Raw genomic sequence first — 25,648 nt, forward strand, 5'->3', positions numbered from 1 at the left:
TTGTTTTGTCACAACAACAACAGCCCTGCATTGTGGAAATATCACAGACAGAAACAGTGCCTATGTGGTGCAGCAGAAAATGGGATACAGCCAATTCCCATGGCAGTTGTTGTAAAAGTTGCTGTTGCTGTAGCCACAGCCAATTGTGCAGTACATGCCTTCTGCAGCCAGTGCTTGAGCTGTGTCACAGGAACTCACTCTCCCCTGATCAATGGTTCAAAAGATTTTCTGGCACATTTTACACCAGTACCTCAATAAGAAACAGAATGTGCACTAAATGAAGCTCCAACATAGGTTACAATACCTTGACTTTGCCCCTCATTTTTTGGTACACAAGGAAACAATAGCGTTGCTGGGGTATATGCTTTGGGCGGACGAGGCACACTTTATATATATCCACTGCACACAGATTATGCAACCGAGTGGCGTGATTTGTTCACAAGATCCTTCATTCTCTCTGATTTTTTAAAGGGAATGACACCTTGTGGGCCTGTAAGATGAACAGTGAAGTACACACATTATAAGGACCAGTTTTGCAAGAACTAAACTGCGTCCACACCACTATTTTCATGCAAGAATTGGCGACACCACATGTTGCTTGCCAGGTGAAAGATTTATTTTGAGAAACCTTCAGTAATGACAGCATCATCTCTGTACAATTTCAACACTTGCAGCCTTCGAGATCCCTGACCTAAATCCATTTGAGGCCTGGTTGTGGGAATATCTGAAAGGTTACGTCTATCAGGGATGTATCCAGGTTCTACCTGATTGGAAGGATCATATGGTGACAAACTGCTCCGATTACACTGTATATGATGTGGGTAAATGTTGACCATGTCTTGTTACAAATACAGCACATCACCGAGTCAGGAGACCATGCTGAACATATGTTGCAACTTGAGACCACATCCTGATAAACATGCCACAACAATTTTTAGCACATGTTTGATCATTTCTCCTCTTTTCCTGCAGCCACACCACACTGTGACTCCTTATAGCACCGTATTTTCACCTGGTGGAAAATTTTGTGGAATAATTCTTTTTTCCCCACATACTCCATGACTGCACTAATTAATGAAGATACCTATAATGTTCCACTGTTCTGCAATGTACACAGCCCACCCTGCAGCACTCAGAACACTGCCAGTTTAATTACAACCAACTGACGACATGTAATAAGTTCTTATCTAGATCCAGTTCTAGAAGCTTCATATTGCACTCCTACGTTATTTTTGTGGCATTTCTTGTCCTTTTTACTGCTGGGTCCTAAACTGGACCACATTCGTTTTTGAGAAGCTGAGTTAGTCTGTTTAGCAAGAACCATAATCCAAGTCTGTCTATCATATTACTGATTCAGTCAGGGACTTTTTCTTTGCTTCAGTATTTTCAATTAATACATATGTTTACTCTGTAAACAGAACTGATGGCATGTGACAGATGAGCAAATATTAGCACATAATAAAAACAGCTCTGGATCGAGAATACAGCCTAGAGGGCTACCTTGTGTCATTGTTCTCCATTTGAGAAGATAATTACTCTCTGCCTCATGTTACATAGGTATGACATCAGCTACTGTAACACACTGTCTCTAATCACATAATTATCTAGTTTGTGAATTAGTGAGGCATGTTTTACTGAGTCAAAGGGCTTTCTGAGGTCACAGAAATTATTGCCTAGTGAGGTGTTAATCTAAACAAAGTTAATTATGCCATCTACAGCATTTTTTCTGTGCTGGAAACTAAACTGGTTGTTCAAAATTATCTCAGATGTTACAATAACTATTTGCAGTATGGCAGTGGCTACTTTAACACATTTGCTAAGACAAAGAGAAGAGAGATAGGGAAATAATTTCCCATATCTGCCTTGGATCTTTTCTCCAAGTGCTCTTATCAGCAGAATACAGAAATAGCCACAGCCACTAAATGATGAAGTTATGAATAGTAGGTCTTAAGTCTGTCAATTATATCTCAAAAAAATATTTTCATATTCAGTTCAGAAAGCAGGTGATTGAAATTTTGTGAAAAGATCTTGTCGCAATGATTAATGCCTCCGTTTTAATGACTACCACCCCAACTCCTGTACCATATCCATGACACTCTCTCCCCTATTTTGTGATAATACAAAACAAGCTGCCCTTCCTTGAACTTTTCAATTTCCTCCATCAAATGTATCTGGGAAGTCTCACATGCCACATAGCAGCAATACTCTGGCAGAGGACAGACAAGTGTAGTACAGGCAGTCTCTTTAATGGGCTTGTTACATGTTCTAAGTATTTTGCCAATAAAACACAGTCTTTGGTTTGCCTTCTCCACATTTTCTGCATGATGGATTCCAATTTAAGTTGTTTTAACTGTAATACTTAGGTACTTAGTTGAATTGACAGCCTTTAGATTCATGTGATTTACTGTGTAACTAAAATTTAAAGACTACAGCGATGGCCTCTATGAGGAGGAGTACTTGTCTGATGACTTGATTGAAGAAGAAACTGGAGTTGATAATGAAGACATAGAGAATCCATTATTAGAGTCAGAATTTGAGAGACCCCTGGAAGACTTGAGATCAAGTAAGGTAAAACACAGAGATAACATTCCAACAGAATTTCTAAAAGAATTGAGGGGGAAATGGTAACCAAACAACTACTAAATCTGGTGTGTAGAATGTATGAGACTGGCAATGTACCTTCCAACTTCCAGAAAAATATTATCCACAGAATTTCGGAGATAGATAGGGCAGATAGGTGCATAAAGTATCACACTATCAGCTTTATATCTGATGTATCCAGTACAGTGACAACAACAATATACACAAGAACAGAAAAGACACTTGAGGACATGTTAGATGATGAACAGTTTGGCTTTTGGAAATCTTAGTGCACCAGAGAGGCAATTCTAACTTTTTGATTGGTAACTGAAGCAAGGCTGAAGAAAAATCAAGATACACTCACAAGGTTTGCTGATCTAGAAAAAAGTGTTACACAATGTGAAATGCTGCTAAATGTTTGGGATTCTGAGAAAACTAGGGGTAGGCTACAGGGAAAGACAGATAATATACAACATATACAAGAATCAAGAGGGAACAATAAGACTGGAAGACCAATAACAAAGTGCTTGGACTAAAAAGGGTATAAGACAGGGATTCAGTCATCTGCCGCTACCATTCAATCCATATATTGAACAATCCAATGACAGAAATGAAAGATTCAAGAATGGGATAAGGATATCAAGGATATCAGGGCAAAAGGATATCAATGATAAGATTCACTGATACCACTGTTATCCTTATTGAAAGTCATGAATGATTACAGGAGTTGTTGAAGGGAGTGAACAGTTTAATGAGTACAGAATATGGATTGAGAGTACACTGGAAACAGATAAAAGTAATGAGAAGCAGCAGAAATGAGAGGAGCAAGAAACTTGACAAGAAAATTGGTGGTCACAAAGTAAATGAAGTTAAGAAATTCTGCTACCTTGGAAACAAAATAACCCTGTCAGATGAAGCAAGAGTGACATAAAAAGCTGATGAGCAGAGGCAGAGTGTGCATTCCTGTCTAAGAGAAGTCTACTAGTCCTAAACAATCTGAGAAAGAAATTTCTGAGAATGTATGTTTGGAGACTAGCATTGTGTGGTTGTATATCATGGACAGAGTGAAAACTGAACAGAAGAGAATCAAATCATTTGAGATGTGGTGCTACAGAAGAATGTTAAAAATCAGGTGGACTGTTGAGACACTTTCAGAGTACCAGGTAGAAGTACTGGTGGCGCGCATAAACACATTCAGAGCATGTAGGGACAGGTACAAAGGCACGCACGTTAACACGTCCTGAGCAGTTAAAGAGTTAAAGCACCACCCAATAACCTCAATGGTACTAGAAAGAACTGTAGAGGGTAAGAAAGGGGGAAAGCATAGACTGGAATACATCCCACAAGTAACTGAGGATTCATGGTGCAAGCACTACTCTGAAATGAAGAGGTTGGAACAGGAGATGAATTCATGGTGGGTCACATCAAACCAGTCAGAAGATCGATGTCTCAAAACAAGTATAATTACTTTCATAACATTTCTTATGATGATTACTCCAAGTGTCTTGTTTTTAGAATGCATTACATCATTAATTCAAACTATGGAAAATCCAAGATGGCAGCTGTCAACATTTGATGAGGGACTTAATCTGAAAGCCAAATAGTACCTAGCAGGCTTTTTTAATGTGCCTATCTGCCACTTGAGGTTCAAGAAAAAGAGAATAAAATATCACTTTTGTCAACTTAATTTCCTTGTTATATCTAGAAAACAAAGATGATGTGACTTACCAAACGAAAGCACTGGCACGTCGATAGACACACAAACAAACACAAACATACACACAAGCTGTATATGTGTGGATGGATATATGTGTGTGCGAGTGTATACCCGTCCTTTTTCCCCCTAAGGTAAGTCTTTCCGCTCCCGGGATTGGAATGACTCCTTACCCTCTCCCTTAAAACCCAAATCCTTTTGTCTTTCCCTCTCCTTCCCTCTTTCCTGACGAGGCAACGGTTGGTTGCAAAAGCTAGAATTTTGTGTGTATGTTTGTGTTTTTGTTTGTGTGTCTATCGACGTGCCAGCGCTTTCGTTTGGTAAGTCACATTATCTTTGTTTTTTAGATATATTTTTTTCCCACGTGGAATGTTTCCTTCTATTATATTCATATCATTAATTTCCTTGTTACAAATATAGCATAGACGTAAAGTGATAAGCAATGAAAACATGCTTTTCTTATTATCCAGCTGTTAACTTAATACATTATGTAATCATCTTGTCAATGTTGTAGTTCGTATTTCAGTATTTACTAAGAAAAATTGGAGAGGAATTCCACCTCATGCAAGACACCGTTTTGATGTTTACTTTTTACCAAAGCATGTTTCAGCACATTTTGTACTGTCTTCAGGTGTTTACTTGTTTATTTTCTTTCTGTAAAATTATTGTTACACACTAACCTCTTAAGAAACTTTTGGACAAAATATTTACATTTGTAAAATTGACCATTAGTGCAAATATTTTACATTAGTTTGCATAAAGTACAGACCTGTGACATGTATCGATGAACTGAGGCACTCTATATGTCTAAAGATCTAGTTTCACAGTAAATTTTGAAATAAACTGGATGTCCAATTTTTTTTTGTGTACCTCACATGAAGCTATTGGTTATTTATGCTGGTAGATTTTGATCTATTACACAATTTACAGTTTGACATCTGCAAATAGCACAACTTTTTTATTTTCTGTTTGTTAGGCATTTCCAACTGAGGATTGCTATATACACTCCTGGAAATGGAAAAAAGAACACATTGACACCGGTGTGTCAGACCCACCATACTTGCTCCGGACACTGCGAGAGGGCTGTACAAGCAATGATCACACGCACGGCACAGCGGACACACCAGGAACCGCGGTGTTGGTCGTCGAATGGCGCTAGCTGCGCAGCATTTGTGCACCGCCGCCATCAGTGTCAGCCAGTTTGCCGTGGCATACGGAGCTCCATCGCAGTCTTTAACACTGGTAGCATGCCGCGACAGCGTGGACGTGAACCGTATGTGCAGTTGACGGACTTTGAGCGAGGGCATATAGTGGGCATGCGGGAGGCCGGGTGGACGTACCGCCGAATTGCTCAACACGTGGGGCGTGATGTCTCCACAGTACATCGATGTTGTCGCCAGTGGTCGGCAGAAGGTGCACGTGCCCGTCGACCTGGGACAGGACCGCAGCAACGCACGGATGCACGCCAAGACCGTAGGATCCTACGCAGTGCCGTAGGGGACCGCACCGCCACTTCCCAGCAAATTAGGGACACTGTTGCTCCTGGGGTATCGGCGAGGACCATTCGCTACCATCTCCATGAAGCTGGGCTACGGTCCCGCACACCGTTAGGCCGTCTTCCGCTCACGCCCCAACATCGTGCAGCCCGCCTCCAGTGGTGTCGCGACAGGTGTGAATGGAGGGACGAATGGAGACGTGTCGTCTTCAGCGATGAGAGTCGCTTCTGCCTTGGTGCCAATGATGGTCGTATGCGTGTTTGGCGCCGTGCAGGTGAGCGCCACAATCAGGACTGCATACGACCGAGGCACACAGGGCCAACACCCGGCATCAAGGTGTGGGGTTCGATCTCCTACACTGGCCGTACACCACTGGTGATCGTCGAGGGGACACTGAATAGTGCACGGTACATCCAAACCGTCATCGATCCCATCGTTCTACCATTCCTAGACCGGCAAGGGAACTTGCTGTTCCAACAGGACAATGCACGTCCGCATCTATCCCGTGCCACCCAACGTGCTCTAGAAGGTGTAAGTCAACTACCCTGGCCAGCAAGATCTCCGGATCTGTCCCCCATTGAGCATGTTTGGGACTGGATGAAGCGGCGTCTCACGCGGTCTGCACGTCCAGCACGAACGCTGGTCCAACTGAGGCGCCAGGTGGAAATGGCATGGCAAGCCATTCCACAGGACTACATCCAGCATCTCTACGATCGTCTCCATGGGAGAATAGCAGCCTGCATTGCTGCGAAAGGTGGATATACACTGTACTAGTGCCGACATTGTGCATGCTCTGTTGCCTGTGTCTATGTGCCTGTGGTTCTGTCAGTGTGATCATGTGATGTATCTGACCCCAGGAATGTGTCGATAAAGTTTCCCCTTCCTGGGACAATGAATTCATGGTGTTCTTATTTCAATTTCCAGGAGTGTATCAGGTTATTTGGCATGTTACTTACAGTTTTTTTTTTTTTTTAATACATATATTGTGGTATTTTTTACCTTGTTTGTATCAAGGTAACATGCTTATTTCTTTTGCTGCTGTTGTAACAAATGCATTTTCTAAGATTTGCTTACCATGCACAGAGTTTTCGCCACCATTACATGATGCTGTGTCTGTGTGGTGTTCATTTGTTTCGTGGCATATTTGCTTCAGATGTAGCATGCCAATCTGAACTGTTGTTGAAGTTTGTGATGTTTAGCTTGTGTGTGTGTGTGTGTGTGTGTGTGTGTGTGTGTGTGTGTGTGTGTGTAGATAAGACAGAGTGTTACAGATATGCACGTAGAGTAAGCAGTGTGGAGTATGGGGAGAGGGGAACTTAATTTTTGAGAGTGTCACTTGCAGTTTTGGTTGGGGTTATTTATACAATAGTTAAACTGTGGCAAAGAGGGTTTTATTACACAGTGATGTGTATTCATTTAATACTTTTAGTACTTTCTTTCCTTGGGCTGCTGTTTTTTGGATATGATAGTTTTCTTCCGTTGTTAATTTTTGGTATAGGCTGTTACTAGTTAAATAACCCAATTTACAGCGATTCTCAGTCATAAACGCACAATAAAAAGAACATATTTTGCTGTTTGAAGATGACAGGCTGTAAATTGTGTAGCAGATCTAAAACTAGCAGCACAAACAACCAATAGCTTCATGTGAGCTACATAAATAATGTAAACATCCACTTTATTTTGAAATTTACCATAGAACAAAAATCATATATAAAAACAAAGATGAGGTGACTTACCGAACAAAAGCGCTGGCAGGTCGATAGACACACAAAGAAACACAAACATGCACACAAAATTCAAGCTTTCGCAACAAACTGTTGCCTCATCAGGAAAGAGGGAAGGAGAGGGGAAGACGAAAGGAAGTGGGTTTTAAGGGAGAGGGTAAGGAGTCATTCCAATCCCGGGAGCGGAAAGACTTACCTTAGGGGGAAAAAAGGACAGGTATACCTGTCCTTTTTTCCTCCTTTTTTCCCCCTAAGGTAAGTCTTTCTGCTCCCGGGATTGGGATGACTCCTTACCCTCTCCCTTAAAACCCACTTCCTTTCGTCTTCCCCTCTCCTTCCCTCTTTCCTGATGAGGCAACAGTTTGTTGCGAAAGCTTGAATTTTGTGTGTATGTTTGTGTTTGTTTGTGTGTCTATCGACCTGCCAGCGCTTTTGTTCGGTAAGTCACCTCATCTTTGTTTTTATATATAATTTTTCCCACGTGGAATGTTTCCTTCCATTATATAGAACTAAAATCTTTAGGCATACCATAAATGAGTAACAGAGTGCCTCAGTTCATCGATACACGTCACAGGTCTGTACTGTATGCCAACTAATGTGAAATATTTGACACTAATGGTCCATTTTACAAATGTAAATATTTTGTCCAAAAGTTTCTTAAGGGGTTAGTGTGTAACAATAATTTTGCATAAAGAAAATAAACGAGTAAACACCTCATGACAACACAAAAAGCGATGTGACAGTAATTGTTCATTCTATAAATGTAAATAATTTGTAGCAAAAGTTTCTTTAGTGGTTAACATGTAATAATAATTTTTCAGAAAGGAAATAAACAAAAAACCCACTGAAGACAACACAAAAAGTGATGAAACACATCTGGGTAAAAAAAAGGTGTCCAATATAAGGCAGAATTCCTCTCAAATAATACATGACTGAGAAGTGTTAAGTTAGGGTCTCAATGATTGAAGAGAGATTACTGGTCATCGTACCCATAGCTCCAGCCAGAAGATACTGGATGTTAATTTCATTGTTGAAAAAACACTTTCACACAAATATGTGGTTCTGAATATACCGCAGACTCTGGCAGCTATTAAAAACAGCTGTGGCGACTGTTCGAGAAAACTTTTCATAAACATTTCAATATTTTCTGCAGTGCAAAACCTCTCCCAGAGCATAGGACTCCATTGAAAGTCACTGAGCTCCAACTGAATTCCATGAGGTACCACTGCAAAAGGTGTCATAAAAATACTAAAATAAATTTCAAGTCAATTTCAGTCACTAAATCTACTGGAAAAGTTTTCTAACAATGCCTGCAGCACCATAACAAATTCATCAAAATGTTCATTCAGTATCTCCTTTTTAAAAAAAAAAAAAAAATCATTTCACCTATAACTAGTGCAACATACAAAAAATGTACAAATTACCTTCTGAAAGTTGCTTTACCAACAACATCAATTTTCCTTAAATCCCAATATCGCGCCAAAAGCCTCGGTAATCAGTTTACGTATACTGTGTGAAGTTGTACTCAAGACATTAAAGTTCTTTCTAACATCAGTTACAAATGGAAGATTTACTGTCTTCTGGGGGCTGTCAAATTATTTTACTGGCATTTTGTTCATGCCCATGAAAAATGTTGTGTTTACACAGGTTGAAAAATCTTCTAAAACAGCACCTCAACTCAACCAGCATAATTCACAAAAATCTGGAACATGCCACAATCTCACACTACCTCCACAAGGAAAGATTTAAACTCCCGAAGTCCCAAGCCATGTGATCTTAGTTTATTAATGGTTTTTACAACAACGTTGATTATGCCACTTATTTTGGCACATTTTGCCAGAAGATCAATTTGATGTAGAATGCAGTACATCACTGATATTTCCTGATTGATACGAACTTCTTTCATCTTTTTTCCCTATCAAAGCAGTGACACCAGACTTTTGACCAATCATTGCAGCAGCTCCACCTGTCACAATCAATGGAAATTTTTAACAAAAAAGGTCACATTTAACAATAGTGCTTCCTAACCAAGAAAATAGTCACCTGCCATAGCTATACTGGTACTGATCAAGGAGCTGCTCCACTACACTGAACTCAGCATCAACACCTCTCACACACTGAGCAAGTTGAGCAACATCTGTTACATCTGTGCTTTCATCCAAAATAACTACATCTTTAGTTTTGTCTTTCAGCTGTATTTCCACATAACCATTTCTTTGGTGCATCTGCAAACTTTTCTCTGTGAAAGAGGAACTGTTTCAAAAATGGAGAGTGTCACTGTACTCAAGAGTGTTGCAGCAGCAGCAAAACACTATTTTTAACAAATTCTCCATCGATGAAGGAAGAAGCTGTTTGGCTGTTTTAGAAGTTGTGATAAATCACGCTCATTGCACCAACAATGTGGACGACATGGTTCTTTTCATGTAGATACATTACAAGGAAGAGGTAAAATCAAGGGCAATACCACATAATTCTTAAAAATAATGGTAATACTTTCAAGAAATGACATATCTACATGAACTACTACTGTTTTAGCTTGAGAAGTTTGGCCTAACTTTCCTCAGCATCAAAAATTGATCACGAATTTCACACAAAGTTATTCCATGCTGATAAAATAGCATTACAAAACAGACATTTACCCATCTCTGTTCTAACCAAACGGCTGCAGCACTGTGCCACAGGTCCACAATCACTGACCTAAGGAATTAACATTCTGTGAAGAACAGTGACAATTGCTGCAGTGGTCGAAACAAGAAGAAAACATTAACATGCTTTGCAGTCCTTTGGCTCAAGATCTCTCTCCTGATTAAATAACATAACATTGTTACTTCCTGTAGTGGGGCATTCATTTGTCCCAACTGATAGAGTTTTCTGATGAATTATGGGTGACAATAAGAAGGCTGATCAGAAATACATTAACATTTCTGATGCCACACAACACTGATTTGGCTGAGAATGAACTGACTTGTAGAGCACAGGAAGGGAGCAGTTTCCAGGGTACTCAGAAAACCTGGTAACTGCCATTTCAAACTTCAACCCTGCAAAAGAATCATAATAAAGTGAACGAAATCAAAAAACTGTGTCGTGAAGGGTGAAGCGGTCTACAACAATGATCACAGGAAAGCTAAAAGCATACTGAAACACAGTTAACACCTGTCTGTAATAGCACCATCAGCAGTGCAAGAAGAAATTACTTTGAAAAAAGAAAAACTTCAAGATATGAACAAACTAATTGTTAAACATTATGAGAAAGACTGGATGGAAAACTAAAATCTTCTTTTCTTTAGTTAAACCACTGTTAGAAAAACAGCAAACTTCAGCAAGTGAGCCACTTCACTGTTCTAGGATATTCTCTCAAAGAGCAAAGAGTTATTCACATATATGCGTTGAATGAAATAAAGTTAATTATGTTTGATGAAAGCAATAATCCTTATTAATCTGAGGTTGGAAATGAAATTTTAAGTTCCAGTACAGTATAATTTTTCAATTTACACCTTTATTCGCTCCTAATATACCACACACGTAACATTTAATGTAAGTCAATAGGAAAGTAACAATTAGTAAATTGTGTTTCCATGTTTACAGCAAAATACTGCTTAAAACTGTTTTGTACCTAAAACTGTTGCAAAATGCATTATTCCCAAAGAGTTTAAGTTCCAGGCTTTTCAAAGCTTGTTGGAAGATGGAGAGCAGCTTCTCTAAAGAAGGCAGGTCCTTACTATTTTACAGTAAGAAATAAAAGTTTTTGTGGTTCCTGAAAATTTTATTCTTTTGGCTCTAATAAATTATGCAAAAGAATGACTCACTTGGTATGTATACATTGCAAAAATACAGTCTACTGAATACCTTAATGCATGTTAAATCTTCTAGCTACTTTTCCAGTCTACAATTAGGTATTCAATATAACACTTACAAACAATAACTGCCTATTTTTTCAACCTTCACAAATCTTTTGAGTCTACTAACTCATCTATCACTGTTTAATATACAAAAGAATACGGCAGTCTCTCAATATTACAGTTTCTGCTGTGCAAGAGCTAGGAATACCTATTAAGGTACAACTTGGAATAAGTACAATAAAAATTAAAATACTTACAAGTAATGTTTCAACAAGATCCTTCCGTGGGCGTAATTTCAACAATGGTGCACTCAAACGAATGGAACATAAACCACCTCTCCCTTCATAACAACACACACCAGCACACCTGGAAAATGATTTGGAATAAAAACATATTATGAAAACGTCTGCGTACAGTAGCTTTTGTAAGTGTTTCTCCACAGCTAATCGGTACGTACACACACACACACACACACACACACACACACACACACACACACACACAGAGAGAGAGAGAGAGAGAGAGAGAGAGAGAGAGAGAGAGAGAGAGAGAGAGATAGCGCGAGGGGGGGGGGGGGGGCAGCCTCCAATTTTCCAATATTTTAATGTGTTAACAGTAAAGCAGATGAAGTATATTTTGAAAATCAAACTTTCTGAATTATAGCTTACTCATGGTTTAGGGCAGATATTGTTAATAAATCCCTTGATCTTCCCCACTCTTTCATTATGGTGACATCTTTTGCAAATGAATGAAAGAAATTTTTTTCCTCATACATATTATGGTCAATTGTACATCTGAGGAATTTGGAAACTAGATTCTAAACTAAAATGTCACTGCCTTACTGATGACATTTTTCACTCACAAGCAGAACTGGTTTGATGGAGTCCTTCACCTCTTCCCGTGCTGTTCTGATCATTTCCTTTCTGCATCTCTTATGTTAAAACACCCAAGAGAAACTGTTTTAAAATTTTAGTCTTTACCTGACAACCATTTTTCACCTGTAGTGCTCCTTACAGTTTGAAGTTGATCATTCCTTGGTGTAGCAAATGTGCAACTAACATGTCCCCGCTGCAAAGATTTTCTAGAGATTTGTTCCCTTACCTATTCTTTACAGTAGCAACCCATTTCAGTTGCTCACCCAATATACAATATTCTTACATAATAACAAATTTCAAACCTTCTCCTTGTTTTCCAAGGTTTACACTTTATTTTAACACAAAGGTCTGCCCAAACAAAATGTAAAATAAATTTCCCTCTCAAATGTATGTCAATACATTAAATCAGTAGAACAGTCTGGCTCTGGAAGCTTCATCACTGCCACTACTTCAATGCTCTTACTTTAGCTGTCATGTTTAATATCAATTCCTAAATAGAAGAAACTTTTTACTACTATTTTTGTTTCACCTCTATTTTTTAGGGTTCCGCACATCAATCGGTAAAAATGGAACCCTTATAGGATCACTCTGCTGTCTGTCTGTCTGACTTTCCAAATCCCTTTTCCTCAGGAATCGGTAGACATATTAAGTTGAAATTTACATCACATATTAAAGGCTATGGTCTATTGGCAGTGTAACAAAAAGGGAAGTTTCTAAGTCAATGCAATAAAAATATATGGCCAGTTACGTCACATATTTTGATCCTTCACGTTACTCTAGAATCACAAAATTTGTCAAGAAGGAAAGCTTCACACTGTAACCAAAGGAGAAAAATCCAAAAATTTGTAATTATGTCACACAAAAAGTTTTTGTCGTCAGACTGTCTGTCCACCTGTCAGTTAAGACTTTCTTTTTCTCAGGAACAGAGAGATGTATCAAGTTGAAATTTATGTAATACACTAAGGTGTATACAGCAAAACTCATTTTTCATACTATTCAAGGGACTTACCCAAAAAAGTGTAAAATACAGGGAAGAGTAAAATACACGAAATTACAGGAAACAGAAAACGCTGAAGATTTCGTGCCTATTGTTCTCTGTTTACAAAGATTGCCAACTTTAGTGTTTTAACCAATATTGTGTTACAAGTTTTCATCATCATCATCTTCGTTTCTCCTCTGTCCAACATCTGGTCAGGTTAGGGTATCAATCGTATTTCGTCACTTTACTTGGTCTTCCCACCATTCTTCTTCCACGAGTTGGTTCCATAGCAGGTTTCTCCTCCTTCAACTCATCTTTATTGTATCAATCCATCTTGTTCTCGGTCTTTATCTTGGCCTCTTGCCCTCAATCTTGAACTCCATCATCTTGGTATTCTTCCCTCTCCCATTCTCTTCACATGCCCAAACTATTTTAATCTATTCTTTTCAATTTTCTCAGTCAACTTCTCCACTCCAATTTCCTTCCTACCATCTTCATTTTTCACTCTGTCTCTCCTCGTCTTCCCTAGCATACTTCTCAGAAATTCATTTCACTGGATTGTATCCTACTCTCCTCTCTTCTAGTCATAGTCCAATTCTCTGAGCCATAAATTACTATGGGTGTGAAGTGCGTCTTGTATAGAACCAGCTTGCACCTCATTGGCACTTCCCTTCCTCACACCAAACCCCTCACACAAGTTTTATTTCTCATAATTTTATAACGATAATAATAAGTTTCACAGTAGAACATGAACATCTTTTTTATGTGGTTTCACAAAACACTTTTGCTTCTGTATTTTTTACACCATTGGGCATGATCAGAATGAAGAAAAAACATGCATTTGTGTGTGTTAGCACTCAACCATTGCCTCTGTCATAGCCAAAAATGCAGAGGCTGAGTGCTGACACACACAAATTCGCATGAGGGTTCATTCCCATCATGTCCAATGGTGTAAATAAAACTCTGAGGTATAAAAGTCTTTCATGAAACCACATTAAAAAGATAGTTGGCTTCTAATGTACAACTTATTATTGAGAATCGTTATGATAAATAAAACTTTTAACACAATGTCAGTTAAAACACTACAGTCAACAGTCTTTGTAAACAGAGAACAATACGGACAAAATCTACAGCTTGTTGCAAAAAGGAGGTCACTCGGTCCAAGGACGTGCTGTGTGAGAAAGAAGGAGGAAATTGTCACCATGTTATGGAACACCTTGTGAAGGCATATTTACATATGACATCATGTTGTACCAACCTAGGACTGCGCAACTAGTATGGATTAACACATTTCATGCGGAAGCAGCAATGATTCATGGAAGACCCCTATAGAGAAGTGTTGTAATACAGTGCAATGAGCAGAAGGAAGGTTGCTAGTGGAGTCATTACCATCAGATCATGATTATCACTGAGACAGTGACCCAGCATACTTTTCCACTCTTCCAAACACTATGAACCCATAATACAGGTGGCTGTGACCCAACACGTCAGCAGTGAAAATCTTGCTTCCTATGCTAATGCTGTGTTAAACAGTCAATAACTTTGTATATCGTCTGTTTTCTGTTTTTTGTTCCAAGGCTGACTTTAAGCATGAGTATGATGCTCTGTTTGCACAAATCTGTATGAAAATCAATGTTAAAGGTCATGATAATGTCAAAGAAAATTTAAAAGGCAGGAACTTTTCAAACACGGTATCGATAACAATGTGAAAGCATTGTATTGAGAGAATATTATTTCTGTTGGGACTGACAAAAATGAACATTACAGGCAGGAAAAAGTAAAATGCAGGAACATAGAAAGGGGGTTTTACTGTAGTTGCTTGATGGTGTAATAAATGTAAGCTTCTAAGTCAATGAAACCAAAAAGATACAGCCATGTAAGTCACATATTTTGATATTTGGAAACTCACTCATTAAAAGCCTATGGGTACTTCCACTTGATGTAGAATCATGAAATTTGACAAGAAGAAATGTTTCACAGTACAAGTAAAGGAAAAAGTTAAGAAACTGTTAATACATCATCATTTCACACAAAAAATATTTATTTTGTCATTTGTTACCCGACTTCAAACCTGAAATTAAAAAATATTCTCAAGTCTTGAAATCTCTGAGAGCATTATCTTGCTACAATCAATGTTGACAACAGGCATAAATAGTCAAGATTCTCTATTTCCGGAATGCCTGGACTGTCTACCCTTCTGAAATAGGGCACTAAGCACCCAAAACCTGTTACATAATTAAACTCCTTTTATGCATCTGGTTGCTGATTATTCCTATGTATACAACCGCAGTTGCTGAAAATGGATAAAATTCTAAATAATTAAGTTTGTATGGAACCATCAATGCATAAGTCCCACTAACAGCTGGCCAATTTTGTTTACTACTAATCTTCTTTCTTGTTTATCCTCTTACTAAATAAATTGTCAATTTCATCTAGATTTTTTAAAAGTTTTCACAGCTCTTGACCAGATGGACTATGTTTCCAATTAACATTGACATTGATGTGTGTTCTCCTTGGGCTTTGATCAATATTCTGAAATTTTATTTAACTTTCTTTATTGCAGCTTCTACAAGCAAGCAGAATAATAGTGGTGATTAACTGTCACTCTGCCTTACACCCATCTTTTCTTGAATTATCTTGGTATTCTGCTTCTTACTACTACTACTACTACTACTACTTCACTTGTCCCTTACTTGATCTCAATCTCCTTCTCAATTTGCATTTCATAATCAAGTGTAAGAGTTGCAACAATGATTTAACTTGGATAAGTGAACACCACAAGCAATATGTTGAGCTCAGAGTCTGGTGGACATTAAACTTCTGTGCCCAAAATGCAGAGCAACAGGATATGTTGTTATATTACAGAATGGAAAAACAAATTCAGAAACTGATGGTATTTCGATTTAAAGTACACCATGTCTTCCCTATTTGTACGAATCACTTTCCACTGTTAACAGTTAAAGCAAACAAATTGATTCCTGATGCTCTATTTTTCTTTAACCATTCATTTTCTCTGTGCCCAATACTCTGCACTCTACTGTGTTCCACTTGGTCACAGCATTACTACCTGAGATTTCACACAAAAGGTTTGTATAACTGTTTTGTCTTTCCTCCTCCATTGAACAGTTATTGTTTGTTTCATCTAGAACTAAACACATACTCAACAAACCACCATACGGTGGATAGTGGAGTGTATTTTTTACCACTGCTAGTCATTCCCTTTACTATTTCACTCACAAATGGAGTGACAGAAAACAACTATCTATATGCTTCCATACAAGCCCTAATTTCACTTATCTTGTGTTCATGGTCCTTACACAAGATGTATGTTGGTGGCAGTAGGATCATTCTGTAGTCTGCTGCAAATACAAGTTCTCTAAACTTTTGCAAAAATAGTGTCTTCTTCCTTCCAGAGATTCCCATTTCTCATGAAAAAGTTGTACAAGAGTTCTGAATATAGCCTCCTTCACAGATGACCTACAACTTCCAAGAATTCTCCCAATAAATATCCATCAACCATTCACCTTCCCTCACCGGTACCCATCAGATCACCAAAGTTAAGTGCTGCCAGGCTGAGCTAGCACTTGGATGGGACCACTCAGTCTGCTGATTGCTGTTGTCAAGCAAGGTGCACTCAACCTTTGTGAGGCAAACTGAGGAGCTACTTGAGTGGGAAGTAATGGCTTCTGTCTTGGAAGCTGGCATACGACTGGGAGAGCAGTGCGCTAACCACATGCCCTTCCATACCCATATGCAGTGATGCCTGTAGGCTGAGGATGACACGAAAACCGAGCTTAGTTTTTATTCACCTTCCCTCCAACTGACTTTACATTCATGTTCCATTTCATGTTGTTTTGGAACATTGCATCTAGATATTTAATTAAATGACTGTGTCAAATGGCATACCACTAACACTGTAATCAAATATTACAGGATTATTTTCTCACTTATCTGCATTAACTAACATTTTTCCACATTTAGAGCAAGCTTCCAGTCATCAAAGCAAATAAAAATTCTCCATATCATCCCATATCCACCTACAGTCACACAAAAATGGCACTTCCCTGTACACTACAGTGCCAGCAGCGAACAATCACAGATTGCTGCTCATCCTAACCATCAAACTGTTTAAGTGTATGAGAACAAGAGCAGTCCAATTATATTTTCCTGGAACATCATACCTTTGTGTCCTTTGAATACTTGCCGTCCAGGACCATGTACTGAGTTCTGTTACTTAAGTAGTCTTGTAGCCACTCGGATCTGAAAAGCTATTCTGTGTTCTTGGACCTGAGTCATTAACAGTTTGTAGTGTGGCACTGAGTCAGATGCTTTCCAGAAATCTAGGAAAATCAAATCCACTTTTTGCTATTTCATCCATGGTTCACCGGATATTGGGCGAGAAAAGAGCAAGCTAAATTTCATGTGAGTGATGCTTTCTAGATCCATATTGATTTGTGGTTAGAGGTTTTACTCTCTCAAGAAAATTTATTATATTTGTACTGACAATATGCTCAATAATTCTGCAGCAAACCTATGTTAAGAATGTTGGTCAATAATTTTATAGATCGAGTCTTTTACCCTCCTTATATATGAGAGTAACCTGGCCTTTTTTTATAGTCAACTGAGACTTTCTGCTGGCTGTGCTGACCCTGAAATAAGTTTCCTCCTGCATTTATTGACTCTGATTTTAAAATACTGAAAAATTTATTTTGCTAAAGCGAACATTCTTTTTACAGGTCATTTGGGGAAAATCTACGAAAAAAGGGGGGGGGGAGGGATGGAATGGATTAAAGTTCATCCAAGTATTGCTCAGAATGCCAATTAGAGAGAATTTATCATGAAATACTGTTTCACTAAGTTGCAATGGAGAAACTTTTTTCAGCTAGCAACACAAAATTCTGTATAAATGGGATGCTGGAATATTAATATCATAATAACTGTTTGTACTTTAAGTTCCAAGTATGTTCTGAACAAACAAATGTTACAACATTATTAACAAAGAGTGTTGGAAAATTACTACACACTTATCAATTAATCCCCCTCCCCCCCTCTCACACACACACACACACACACACACACACACACACACACACACACCACCCCACCTCTCTCTCCGCAGACATTAAAAATCGTATATATACTGGCACATACTGCAAGTGGCATTTGCACTGTTTCTTTCACTTCTCCTGTCTAAATATGACAAACACATAATTACCTACTTTCATCTGAAAGAGAATACATCTTAAATACATATTAAGCTACACTAACAGGCTGTTTTGCTGTCTTTGAACAAGAAAGTGAACTCAGTCATAGCAATATAGTATATCCTGATATTTTTTAAGTTTACAATATATCCAACCCAATGCTTTACATAAGCACAAAGAAGAAAAATATGACTTACGAAGTCATCCTTGGACTCCATCTTACTTCAACAGCATAAAGTTTACCCCAAAAGAAGCGGGAGTTGAACTGCAAAAACATTGCATGAACATCTGGAGTTGGATCAATATACTCAAAAGATGGATCTATGAGTGTCATTGGTTTTTTGTTTGGGTCCTCATTTTCACTTTCTTTTCGACTCTTCCACCGGTGTGTAGATGAGTCGTCAGGCAGATCCATTATTGATGGCTGCAATCAAAATGAAAATTATGTTCAAGAAAAGCTTCAGATACATGATGGTAAGACATAATGTAAACAAGAGATAATATAGACAGTTACTCATCAATTTCTTTGTCTACCAATGTTTTTGAAAGTTTCTAAAAAAGCAATGTAAAGGAGAGTAGTGGCAAATTTCAGTACACATAATCTGCTGTCAAGTCCAGAAAGGAGTATCCATAGAAAAGGTTATTTGTTGTTCTGTGTGTGGGGGTACCAACATGGCTGGACAACACATTGATGGTAACAGGCACTTCCTCAGATTTTATAAAAATATATGAATGTGTGAACGAACCAATAATTTTACACAAGTTGAATCTTCATGGAATTAGGGAAAAAGCTCAAAATGGTTTACTTCATATCTGGAAAGTATAAGCAGAACGTTGTCCACCAGTGCCTAAAACAGGGAGAAGTTTAATCTGGCTGTGATCATGTAAAGTGCACCACAGGGTTCAGTTCTGCATACAATGCTTTTCTTGATCTATATCAATGACTTGCCACTAAACACAACAGATGATACAAAAACTGTCCCATTTGCATATGAGAGGTGTTATTGTGAAAGATGTGGACTGTGATGTAGCTAACAGAGTAGTCAGTAACATCGCACATGACTTTTAGTAACAGATTAATGTTTAAATTTATCAAAACACAATGTACACCGTTTCTGACATGTGACATGGAACTCTTGTAAAATTGTAACTTCACTATCTTCTGGTAAACCTTCCGGGATGTAAGGTCGTGGTCCATGAAACTCTTCAGCTCCTAACGTTTCGTCCAGAGCTGCGCTGGACATCTTCAGAGGGGTGTTTCTCCTCCGGTGAGTCTTGCCGACTGACGGGTCGGACGTCTGAGAGCGACTTATGTATCGTAGAAAGTGGGCGTGACCAGAGTTACACGTGATATGCAGAGATAACCTTTGTCAGAGATAAAACTTAACTATCGATCGTAATCTCGTCACGGATAAAAACTGTCTAGCAATTCTGTAGTGCTACTGTCCAAATATCACTAAGTTTCATGAAACAGTAGCACTACAGAATTGCTAGACAGTTTTTATCCGTGATGAGATTACGATCGATAGTTAAGTTTTATCTCTGACAAAGGTTATCTCTGCATATCACGTGTAACTCTGGTCACGCCCACTTTCTACGATACATAAGTCGCTCTCAGACGTCCGACCCGTCAGTCGGCAAGACTCACCGGAGGAGAAACACCCCTCTGAAGATGTCCAGCGCAGCTCTGGACGAAACGTTAGGAGCTGAAGAGTTTCATGGACCACGACCTTACATCCCGGAAGGTTTACCAGAAGATATGTCATCGGGTCGTGAAAGCTTTCATACTATGTAACTTCACTGTCAGAAGCTGGCCAAACAGACAGTGAAGACATAAATTTTACATTTTTAGGTCCAAGGCTGGATGGAAGACTTTCATGGAACTATTATGTGCAAGATATTGCGCAGAACCTGAATGAAGTAATCGTCACAATCAGAATGATTTCCACTGTCTCTGACACTGGAATACTAAGGCATCTGCACTGCTTACTTTCTCTCTATTATTTCACACAGTATTATATTTTGAGACAATCCTGTACTCTCACCAAGAACACTGTTAATCCAGAAAAAGGCAGGCAGATTGATCTCCAGTGTCAGTTCACGAAATGTGTATAGGCCAATGTTCAGATGCCTCAGAATTCTAAATCTTCAATCTCTGTATATGTATTCCATTGTCAGATATGCTGTTGGCAACAGTCACTCTTTCAGAAGAACCTGTAATACTTGTTCAGTGAGCACTAGCTGGAGAAATAATCCACACATGGGTAACACTTCCTTAAGAACTGTAAAGAAATGTATGCACTATTCTGCTGCAGGTTTCATCTTTAACAGGCTTTCAACAGGAGAGGGGGGTAAGGCCAGATACAAGTAGGACTTGCACACTAAGGGTTTCGTACAAACTTGATTATTTATACAGACAGTTCATAAAAATAGTTCAAATGGCTCTGAGCACTATGGGACTTAACTTCTGAGGTCATCAGTCCCCTAGAACTTAGAACTACTTAAACCTAACTAACCTAAGGACATCACACACATCCATGCCCGAGGCAGGATTCGAACCTGCGACCGTAGCGGTCGCGCAGTTCCAGACTGAAGCGCGTAGAACCGCTCGGTCACTCCGGCTGGCAGCAGTTCATACTTCCAGGAATTGAGTATATTGATGAGTTTTGCCTCTTATCAACACTGATACTGTCAGATATCAGTCCCAGGGATTCCAAGACTTGCAAGATTGTTTTAATTTCAAGTTTGAAGTCATAATGAACGACAAAAGAAATATATTTTTTGTATGATGTAACAACAAATTAACAATTTTGGATTTTTCTCTATAGCTTTACTGTGAAACCTTGCTTCCTGGCACAATTCATGATCCTAGGTCAACGAGAAGTACCCTATAGGTTTTGACAAGTGGTTTTTTTTTAGTATTGAAATATGTGACAAATGCCTACATCTTCTGACTGAATTGATTTAGAAATGTAAAATTTTTACACAGCCAAGGCACCATTGACCTCAGTATGTGACATAAATTTGCTCTTGATTCATCTACTTGTTCCTGAGAACAAGGGTTCTTAACAGTTGGATGGACATAAAGACAGACAGACAGACAGACAGAGCGATCCTAAAAGTGTTCTGTTTTTACAGACAGGACGGATAAAAAAAAAGTGTTAAACCCAAAGTCTTCAAACCTAAGTTGAAAGGTTTGCTTGTAGCACTCTCCTTCTACTTTGTACAGAAGTCCGTCACAGTAGTTGATAACTTTTCATTGTAATATGCTTTTTTTCATATACTCTCATTATTATTGGTTTTATTAGTTATTTAGTCCTTTTGTTTAAAAATTCTCTAATCAGCATTCTGTAAACTATGTACTGACTCATTCCATGACTAGGCAGCTTTGACTCATATGGGCCCATGGAACTTAGTAAATAAACGAATATATAAACAGCTTTCTTCTGACCTATTTGACAAGCCAATAACAGAAACACTCTCTTGGTCTGAAAAAAGTACGGTAACAGTGATTACTCACGAAGAAACTTAAGGTTATTCAGACAGGTCAAAGGATGGGTTCAGATTTGGGAACAGGGAAATAGTGAAGAAAAATGCAGGCTGGTACAAAACTAGTACACTGTATTCCTAGAATGTTTTTTTTTCTTTTTTTTTCTAACAGCACCGTATCTATTGTTAGTGTTACAGGTAAAGTGTATGGCATACTTAACACACTTCAGCTTCTCATTAATTCAAATGTTACATAAAATCTTACACTAGAATTTGAAACACTCAGCTACTCAAAAATTATCCAAACCAAACTAAAATACTACAATGGGTTCCATAGCCTTATAAATGAAAACAAAAAAAATTGAGAAACTAAGGACAGGAAGTTGCCTAAGATGCATGGTTGATGAATAGAAAACGTTTTGACCCTTGTAAATGAGTACTGAAATATTATTAAAGGAATCTTGATATCAGTTGTTAATTATATGTTTGACTGTGAGGTACAATTTGTGTGACATAAAAAACTATATTCATGAAGACTAAAACAATCAAAAAGTATACCACTGTTGGCTCTCACTATAGCGAAACTGCTTTCATAAAGAGAAATTAGACTACACAGTGATTCAAAACCTTGACAATTCACATAGGGGATGAATACTAAATACCGTATACAGCTGCATATTTAAACAGTCACTTACCTGCCTTTAATATTACTGGCATTCTCTTGATTACACAGTATAATGTTGCAATACAGTAACATACAATTTTGGAACATACTTGAATTACACAATTCCACAGAATGGAAGGTAGGATAAGTGAAGCCTTACTTGTCTGTTCATATCCTGCAGTTGCAACTGTAGTGCCAAGTCATCATCAAACATCATGATCTGAAACTAAAATCAGAGAAATAATGTCACTTATGCTAATATTTTAATACAAAAAGCAATAGTAATTCACAGAATTGTCAGTCAACCTTCCAGAAATGAATTTAAAAATGCAGCAGAACACCACAACATGATGTGGATATTTCACTATTATTGAAATCAATTTGATTTAAACTTGAGTGAGAGGGTGATACGTAATTACCCATGTTTTGAAAGGTGTATTCTGACAAGAGAATATCCCAGTTACATTCTTGTAAAATATGTCATTTATATTACTACTGTCATTTATTTTATATGAGCCTATATCCACACTGAAGAGCCACAGAAACAGGTACACCTGCCTAATATTGTGTAGGGCCTCTCGGGCATGCAGAAGTGCCACAAGACGATGTGGCATGGACTCACCTAATGTCAGACACCACGAATCCTGCAGGGCTGTCCATAAATCAATATGAGTGCGAGGGGGTTGAGATCTCTTCTGAACAGCACATTGCAAAGCATTCCAGATATGCTCAATAATGTTCATATCTGGGAAGACTTGTGGCCACTGTAAGTGTTGAAACTCAGAAGAGTGCTCCTGGAGCCACTCTTAGTAATCCTGTTCGTGTGTGGTGTCGCAATGTCCTGCTGGAGTTCTGCAAGTCTGTTGGAATGCACAATGGAGATAAATGGATGCAGGTTATCAGACAGGACACTTACGTATGTGTCACTTGTCAGAGTCATATCTAAACATATTAGGGGTCCCGTATCACTCCAACTGCACATGCTCCACATCAGAGCCTCCACCAGCTTGAACAGTCCCCTGCTGACATGCAGGGTCCATGGATTCATGACGTCGTCTCCATATCTGTACACGTCCACCCACTTGATACAATATGAAACAAGACTTCTCTGACCAGACAACAGGTTTCCAGTACTCAACAGTCCGGCGTCAGTGTTGATGGGCCAAGGCGAGTGTAACACTTTCTGTCGAGCAGTCAAGGTTACACGAGCAGGCCTTTGACTCAAAGCCAATATCGATGATGTTTTGTAGAATGGTTTGCACACTGACACTTGTTGATGGCCTAGCGTTGAAATCTGCAATAATTTGCAAAAAGGTTGCACTTCTGTCACGTTGACTGATTCTCTTCTGTTGTTGTCAGTCTTGTTCATGCAGGATCCTTTTCCGGCTGCAGCAGTGTCAGAAATTTGCTGTTTTACCAGATTCCTGGTATTCACAATACACTCATGAAATGGTCATATGGGAAAATCCCCACTTCATCACTACCTCAGAGAAGCTGTGTCCCAGCACCTGTGCACAGACTACAACACTGCATTCAAACTCACTTAAATCTTAATCATTGTAGCAGCAGTAATTGATGTAACAACTGCGCCAGACATTAGTTGTCTTATATAGGCATTGCCGACCACAGCACCATATTATAACTGTTTACATACATCTGTCTTTGAATATGCATGCCTATACCTGTTTCTTTGGCGCTTCAGTGTATGATGCCATATATAAGCTCCCTCTCCCAGCCTCTATACATGTAACACTGCTAGCTATAGTTATATATTAACACAGCAGACTTATGTTTTTTTTTTTCTGCGCGTGTAACAATTACAGTGTTTGAACTTTAAAAATTAATATTGTAAGTGCAATGACACAGGATTCAAGTCACATAGCTTCCTATGCACAATAATATTCACTGTAAATGATTTTAAAATGTTGTATGTTTAAGCTGTAATTAGAATATTAATAATAGAAATAATAGATTCATATTAAAAATTAATGTGGGAAATTATATTTGCTATATGTCGTTCACTACAGCCACATGGTGTCTGAACATGTTTACTTTGCCAATTTGGCTTTTGATGTTAAATAAGGTTTTTCACCGGTCACTAGATTCTAGGCATCCATAAGGTACGTGATCAACTCTTGCGACCGCAATTATTCTAAACATTGTTTACATCAAGGCATCAGGGGCAGTAGCAAAAATACTACAGTGAGCAAGACGAGAGTTTTGAGCCAAGAGAGTTTTAGTTGGAGATGTAAGTGCAATGCAGCCATCTACACAAGACAAAATTTTCAGAACTTAAAATGGCAAGAGACAGTATAATGTTTTAAAACTATGCCTTTTTACAGTTTGTTTTCAATTTTAGTTTTGTTATCCATGAGACGTTTTGCCTTATTACACAAGTTATAAAAGATTATCGTGGTACATGTGATCAAGTTTAGAAAAGCACTCATACTGTTTTTGTTACTTTTTTGAACTGTCATCTCTTACTTACATGTTTCACAAGATAATTGTAATTCTTCAATTCAAATACTGAACTCTAAGCAGTAGCTGCTATATTCATTAGTTCAAAACTGATTTGGTGTATCTCACCTTGTTAGTATATCCCATGTAAATGTGTCTTTTTTTCCTTAGCTGGATTCTTGATCCGAGTGAACCTGATGACAACTACACTCAGTCCTTGGTTTCTTGGTACAATTTTTACCCATCCCCTCCATCTCCTCCACCTGCTATCACATGAAATTAGCTGCACCCTGATGACTCAGGATGTGTCTTATCATCCTATTCCTTATTTTAAGTCATTCACACGACAATGGACAAGTACTACACCTTCTTATGGACACTTTTATGCAATAAAACTATTGTTGTTGTGGTCTTCAGTCCGGAGACTGGTCTGATGCAGCTCTCCATGATATTCTAGCCTGTGCAAGTCTCATCATATATAAATAACTACTGCAACCTACATCCTTATGGATCTGTTTACTGTATTCATCTCTTGGTCTCCCTCTACGATTTTTACCCCACACACTTCCCTACTATACTAAATTCATGATCCTTCAAAGTCTCAGAGTGTGTCCTATCAACCACACC

The 25,648-nt window shown here is 38.5% G+C and overlaps 1 protein-coding gene across 2 annotated transcripts in view; it reads right to left on the reverse strand.

Moving 5' to 3' along the window:
• Positions 1-25,648, reverse strand: part of LOC124802538 (DNA-dependent metalloprotease SPRTN-like) — a 75,356-nt gene that overhangs the window by 44,108 nt on the left and 5,600 nt on the right. The window contains exons 2-4 of one of the 2 annotated variants that reach the window (XM_047263397.1): positions 22,725-22,784; positions 18,609-18,835; positions 11,611-11,719 (exon numbers count right to left, since the gene is read on the reverse strand). In XM_047263397.1, coding sequence (XP_047119353.1) covers positions 11,611-11,719; positions 18,609-18,835; positions 22,725-22,781 — 393 coding nt within the window. In that variant the 5' untranslated portion in view covers positions 22,782-22,784. Of the gene's footprint in view, positions 1-11,610; positions 11,720-18,608; positions 18,836-22,724; positions 22,791-25,648 lie in introns of both variants that reach the window. The other variant, XM_047263396.1, reaches the window with a different exon arrangement.

The sequence above is a fragment of the Schistocerca piceifrons genome, chromosome 6, assembly GCF_021461385.2.
Source record: "Schistocerca piceifrons isolate TAMUIC-IGC-003096 chromosome 6, iqSchPice1.1, whole genome shotgun sequence".
NCBI lineage: Eukaryota > Metazoa > Arthropoda > Insecta > Orthoptera > Acrididae > Schistocerca > Schistocerca piceifrons.